We start from the raw sequence: 7,299 nt of genomic DNA on the forward strand, positions 1-7,299 counted from the left end.
ATCGAAAACATTTATTTATAAAAGAGATAGAGACATGCAACCCTATCAATGCAATACTTAGGATATTCTAATATCTTATTTATAAACTATGGTTTGCTCTTTTAGTAAGATTGTATAAAAATTAGGAAAATCCTCATAATTTTCACAACTTAAGAAAATTAGGTTTTCATATTTATGATAAAAATACAACTTAAAGAAATTCAAATTGCATATCCAAACAAAACTTCAACTTCAAATCAATCTGATTTCAAATTATGATTTCCTATCGCTTTTCGAACCAGACCCGACCCTTAGGGAAACCAAAGAATTAATCACGAAAGCAACAGAATGGATGTGGTTGTTGATCAATTAAGGAAGGAACTTCCCAAGTTTCTCTTATATACAAGCAAGAGTTGAAAGACAAGGATCCAGGAATAGAGAGGATTGAAAAATCACATGAAAAAATCAATTTCACTTTTTGAGAAGAAAAACAACCTAAGTATATCTGTTAATCTGCAGGCTATTTGCTTCTCAAGTCTCAACCATCCACAGAAATGAGAGCTTTGATTTATACTGAATCAACTCCATCAACTTGTTGCCTTGCAAGATATCTTTCCCTTCTTTCTTTCTGAAATAGTAAAACACACTGAGTATTAGAACAAAAAGTCATGTTAACGAAGGGCATTTTTGTTCATTGTTTGCATATTAAACCAAAAGAGCATTCAAAGAGATCAAAAAGCAACAAGCCTAGTTTCTAATATGCTTTTGATTTGGAACATCAAGCCTGAGCATTGAATATAAGAATGTAGTAGTGGCAAGACAACTTACCCATTCGTCAATGACAAGGCCTTCCCCGACGATCTTTGGACCTGTATCTTCTGGAGGTCTTTTGCGTGCCTCAACCTCAGCCTCAGCTTCAGCTAGCTGGCGGTTAAGTTTCTCGAGTGCCTAGGGAAAATGAGACACAAAATCCTTGGAGTCATTTCCACATAAACCTCAGACAATCACATTAATTGAAACAGACTGCGGAAAGAATCTGATTCAACTAATGAGCAAAACTGGTAGAGAAAACCTACTTACAGGGCAAGGGCGTTCAGTATCAAGGAATACCACACCCAATACTTGTTCAACTGCTACTTCGTCCCTCCGTTCGTCAAACTGATCCAAATCATGTTAGCATGAATGCAAACATTAAGAGGGTCAAAGGTCTAATTCTTAAGCGAGTTCAAGGAGTGGAAAAGAAGAAGAGGAAAACTACTCTTGGATATTTATCAAATTATTCTACACTTCTGTTTTCTTAGTTGTGAAAGTCAATTACTGCTTGCATTTCAATTTTCCTATTCAGTCACATAAAGAGGAAAACCTTAGTAGCCATTAGCCAACTCAAAAATAGATGATGTTGGATACAGTATGTTTATTTACTTTGGTTGTCGTATTATTTGTTGTGTTACTATTCTTTTCTACATTATTTGCAACATGGTCTCTTCACTCTGTATTTACTTTTCAAATCTGCTTAAAATGCTTTGCTTGAGCCTAGCATCTCTCACAAACAACCTCTCTAGCTTCAAAGTAGGGGGAAGTCAGCGTACACATTACCCTTGTATAATCCACTTGTGGGATTACTCTGAGTATGTCGTTGTTGTTGTTGTAGGATACAGTATGCCAAATTGATAATAATACATGGATATGACTCATTATTCTTTTAATATGAGTCCGTGTTTACAACAGAATGAAAATCCGATATCAAGTTTACTTTTCTTGATTTATAATGTACACTAACTACCAAAGAAAACTCAAAATACTAGGTGGTGGAGCATAAACTGAAAAGAATTTCATTTACGAAGAGAGTTTTCTGGAAAGAAGGTGCTAGAGACCATCATTACTGTCAAATCTGATAGGCCAAATAGTATGTGATAGCGTGTGCTTATTCTTGAAGCTGATAATTTATAGCTTTCAAACTGCTAGTTAAGATATAAAATGCAAGTCCAACAAAGTATTCTGCTATCTTAAGAAAAGGAAAAGAAAATATGCATAGAAGAATGACAAGCCTAGAACTAAGGAGGATTATAAGATTTTAACCATCATATAGAAAATATTGAAATGCAAAAGTACATCAAGAATACTTGTGATTGCAGAATCAAAAGTAGAATTGGAACTTGAAGTGCACGATTTACATGTTTCAAATACACTAGAAAGACTTATTCCTTTTTTGATTGGTAAAGCTATTGAAAGAAAAGTATACAACAGAAAGAAGTATACAAATAAAGAAAGCCAAGGTAGATTTCCCTTCAAGGATAGGTTGCTTTTCATACGGGATTACACCATGTATGTTGTTTCTGTTACATTTGGCACAACTTAAATTTTGATGCTCTATGGGTTTGCTGGTGTGAGATGTTAACATTTGAAACTACTTATATTGGTGTTCTCATCTTGCTCGGAGGATATCTACACACCGCGGCAAACATGACATGTTTTCAATGCATACCAAAAATCAGCTGATGTAGATCAAATGATCCAGTTATTAAACTAATTAGCATGCTTCTGAGTTGATTTGCGGAACTGATCTAAAGGGGACACAAAACATGTTCATATGAACAGAGTTTTGAGGCGACCAATGCAAATCCTACCAACCTCTGATGACATTTTTTAAAGACCAGAAACAACATTCAAATTTGAGAAGACAGAGGCATCAGAAACTTCTCGGAATGTACTATAAATATGTAATGTATTTTCTTAAATAAGAATGAAAAGTATGTATACTCTTTTGGGATCGAAGTTCATATTATGGTAGGCCACTATAATTCTCTTTATTAGTGGTGAAATTCTTACTTTCATCTATACATTGCATAGTTATTGTGGAGGGAAAACCGTAGCTATAGCATGTTTTAATTAACTTCAAAATATATGAGAAAATACTCATGTTAAATGGCAGCACCTTAGAAGGTGAAGAGTTGTTGACTAAGAAGCACTGTTCAGTGGAAGCAAGATCAATGACAACAACATACCCAGTGTAATCCCACAAGTACGGTATGGGGAGGATGGTGTATATGCAGCCTTACCTCTACCATGTTAAGGTAGAGAGGTTGTTTCTGATAGACACTCGGCTCAAGTAAAACATATCAAAATCAAGTATGGAGAGGCCATGCTAAAAATAAAGGAGAAAAGGAACAGTAACAACAACAAATAACATGGTAACAAAGCAAAGACCAGAGCGAAACAACAGGAAATATAAAAGAATCAAGATCAATGACTTGATGCTATTCTAAGTAAGCTTTAGAGGAAAACTAATCACAGCGTAAACAAGAAATGTGTCACTTCTAGTATGACCATGAAAAGGTTTTGATCTAAGGACTTGAGCATCAAACGGATCAAGGCGCAATCTGTTTGTTATTCTAAATATTGTTTCAAGTATCCTACATTTCCATCACACATATGATTGATTCTCTTTTTATTTTTCCTTCTTTTTTTTTTTGGATTTATGCTTTATAGATCAAATATATAGGATACTTACTTTCCGGTCCAGCTAAAAAATTCAAGAAGATCGCAGATATCTATTCCAAAAAAGTTATATGGAGTACTAGGATGAATAAAATAAAGTTTCTAAAGGCCAACATTGAATTTAAGCAGGTTGTTCACTTTCATGAGAGAATACATCTGTTAATCCATGGACAAGCAAAACCATTATTTAGCACTTACCAGCTCTGGCACATAATCAACATCCTCTTTTACTTTTAAGCTCATGACTTTGAACTTGACCCTGCTCTTCTTGCCAACTTGTTTCTCGTTATTATCAGGTGGCTCGACGAATTTGAAAACTGTTAATTAGGTGTGTCATTAGCATACTAAAACAGCAATAAGCAGCTATTCTCAAGTAACATCACACAAATGGACATGAAATGCCAAGAGGAGCGTTACCTGTTGCAATGATGCTTTCATCAGGAGCAAGAATACCACCTGGAGGCCGCATGTAACAACTCTTTGGCCCCGTAGTTTGAAACTGAGAAAGCACAACGAAGTAAAATTAGGAAGTGTGTCTGGATAGCAATAGTAAGCTGACCACAATGATAAAATTAGAAAAAATATCTGAAATGCTACAATATTAAGCTGATAAACGTTACAAATACGGAAAACATCTTGCAACAGAAACGACAGTAAAATCTTCCCATTTTGCACTGATTTATGTTGGTCAACAAGTTAATCTTTGGCCTTGGAAACACAAATAGAAAGTAAAAATTCCTTGTCAGATGGTTTGTTTTGTTTGGCTATTAGCTAAAGAAAAAGTAGTCATGTTATTTTGCAATGTGAAATTACTGATGATCTCAGGCAACTATGTTTGAATATGAAAGGAATTCACTGGACAATGTCAAGCTGAATACAGAGCTGCTGGAATGCTGAAATGGCTCGCGCAAAATTGTTAGACAGACGAATAGGTGGAAAACGACTCCTGCAAATATACAATGTTTATTTGAAAGGAAAGGAATACAAGATGTTTTAAAGATAGATATGTAGCTCTATTCAGAAGATTAAGATGAATTGTTGATTGTTACTTTACTTTTGGTGTAAAGAGGAATTCTAAATGATACAGAATCAATTTTAGATATAATAGAACAAGGCTACTGTGTTTGTATTCTGAACTTTGATAGTTATTAGTGTAACAAAAAATGGAGAAATTTCTGTAACAAAGCAACTATCTTGTATTAATTCAAAAATGGTCAGTTTGGTTTGGATACACTATCAAATTAATACACAGAATGATGCTAGTTAAACATATCAATTTCACCATTAACTCACACATAATAATTGGCTGTTAAGACCTATGGTCACTAGTCAAAAATTTATGTAGGCTCGATTACGAACAATGATGCCCCAACTTGTTTGGGATTGAGACATAGTTATTATTGTATGAACAGTGATGCAGAAGACGAGTATCGTGAAATAGTATTAGTTACAAATGACAAACTTGACAAATTGGCTATCTGGAAGATCCAAATTTACTTTCCATAGTGATGTAGATCTAGCAAATAATGAACATTTCCCACTAACCACACTTCATCATCATCATTTTAATCTTCAATATCCAGAATTACTATAAATTAACCAAAAAAAAGTTGCTTTATTACCAACTCAGAGAAAGTTGGCCTAGTGGAGAATTAAAGTGAGTTGTTGCACTAATTATGGAGATTATGAAATTGACATCATGAGTATTAGGTACTAAGCACATTTCACATCAGAAAACATAAAGCATCAAACCACCAAAACAAGAAAATAACAGGACCATATAATGAGGCTAGTGTAATGTACCTTGAAGGCTACAGGATTCTTGCTAATGTTCTTGATTCTAATAGCACTCTTGACTTGTTTACCAGGCTCATCTACAAAAAGGGATAAGAATAGAATAAGCATAATCCAATAAATAATTTTAAAAAAAAATAGAAAGACAACCCTTAATTAGACATAAGAATTATTATTACTGCTAAATAGTCAATTTTCATCCAAAACATAGAATAGAAAACAAAATTCTGGTTTAGTTAATATTGGTCCATTAAGTTTATGTAACATAATAATACTCCTGGTGAAGTAGCTACAAAGTAAAATATATAACTTACTAGAATCAAAAATCAACATTCCTTTTCAGTAAACATAAAAGTAATGTAGCAAACTTTCTTTCTATTAAATCCAAATTAAGACATATTAGCAACAGAAAAGAACTCCTTCAGTTTCAATTTTAGTGTCTTAGTTTGACTAGTTATGTAATTTAAGAAAATAAGGAAAACTTTTAAATCTTGTTATCTTAAACTTAAACTAGAAATATGTGTGATGTACTAAAATACTATTTGAATATTCTGATCTTAAACAAGTCATATAGAATGTCGGAATTAGAAAGTTACCAAAGATAGGAAAAGTCATTCTTTATTTAAAACAAACTAAACAAAGGTAAGACAACTAAATTGAGACTGAGCAAGTAGCAAAATAACTGATCAAATTACCTATGTGATGAGAAATCAACCCATTATGCAAAAGAAAACTCAAAAAAGATGCCACATCAGTTGCGGGTATGGTCTAATTCATGACAAACAATTAGATATAGCCAGAAAATTTAACAAGAATAGCGAAAATGATGAACATACATGGAAAGTAAAGCTTGTTTGGTGGATCAAGACTGAGCTTACGACGCGTTGGAAGAAATGATTTTGCAACAGAAGAAACTTTAAGTGAAGCATGAATATTAGAATGATGATCCACAGAAATGCCATTATGGTTCTGATGCTGAAACTGTTGTTGTTGCTGCTGCCTAAAAGATGATGAAGAAGAAGCAACAGAAGAAGAAGTAGCAGCCACTGAACTGCTGTTTGAATGCCAAAATGGAAGTTTACATAGTCCCCAAATTTTTCCATCTACAGATTTTTCATTACCAAGTGCCATTGTTTGTTGTTGTTCTTGCTGTGTTAGGCAGTTTGGTTTATTATTATTACTACTAGCACCAAAATTTTTGCTATAGCATTTAGGGGTGGGGGTGAGTGGGGTGGAGGGGTGGGGGTGCGAGGGGGCATAGGATGCGAGTTACATAGCGTGGGAATGATGGGTTGCTGTCATAATGTGTATGGGGAGTGTGACAACAGTTATTGCTGTTGTTGCATTGGTTCTCTTCAAATTAAAAGTTGTCTTAAATACTAAGGCGCCGTCTCAGCACGAAAATCATAATTTTTTAAAGTTGGAGTTAGAATTGGAGTTGGATAAGATTATAAGAGTATAATTCAATTACTCCCACTATTTTAATAGCATTCTTTCTAAAACTATTTATTTTAATTTAGTTGTCTTTTATAAAATCAAGGAAATATTATTATGTTCTCTCAGTACTACCTGTATAATTAAATGACTAAATAAAATGTATATATTCAAATTTTTATTTTTAAGAATAAAGTATCAAATCCACGCCTACTAATGGAATTGTGAGAAACACACCTATCACCTTTAATTTGAGAAACACACCTAAACTATCACTTTTAGTTTGAAAAACACACATAACTATCACTTTAATTCAAGAAACACACCTAAAAGCTGATTACACCAAATATTTTCTTACAAACTCTTTATATGTATCTAGTCATTAAAAATAGTCCACATAACATATTTTTATTCTTAATTGCTAACACATTATTTGTTTTCATTTTAAAATATTTTGATTAATTTTTATTTATTTTAAGGTGTGTTTCTCAAATTAACCAGTGATATTTTAAGTGTGTTTCTCATACCCTCGATAGTTTAGGTATGAAACTCAAAAAAAGAGGATAGTTTAGGTGTGTTTTTGACGCTTTATTA

The 7,299-nt window shown here is 33.3% G+C and overlaps 1 protein-coding gene across 1 annotated transcript; it reads right to left on the minus strand.

Moving 5' to 3' along the window:
* Window positions 1–337: 337 nt before the first annotated feature.
* On the minus strand, window positions 338–6,627 carry LOC107856801 (vesicle-associated protein 4-2). Its single transcript, XM_016701773.2, has 7 exons — window positions 6,108–6,627; window positions 5,281–5,351; window positions 3,895–3,976; window positions 3,676–3,794; window positions 1,060–1,137; window positions 808–927; window positions 338–607 (listed from the first exon to the last, which is right to left on the minus strand). The coding sequence occupies exons 1-7, from the start codon at window positions 6,400–6,402 to the stop codon at window positions 548–550; spliced, it is 825 nt and encodes a 274-aa protein (XP_016557259.1). The 5' UTR covers window positions 6,403–6,627; the 3' UTR covers window positions 338–547.
* Window positions 6,628–7,299: the final 672 nt, after the last annotated feature.

Source organism: Capsicum annuum, chromosome 7, assembly GCF_002878395.1.
Source record: "Capsicum annuum cultivar UCD-10X-F1 chromosome 7, UCD10Xv1.1, whole genome shotgun sequence".
Classification (NCBI taxonomy): domain Eukaryota; kingdom Viridiplantae; phylum Streptophyta; class Magnoliopsida; order Solanales; family Solanaceae; genus Capsicum; species Capsicum annuum.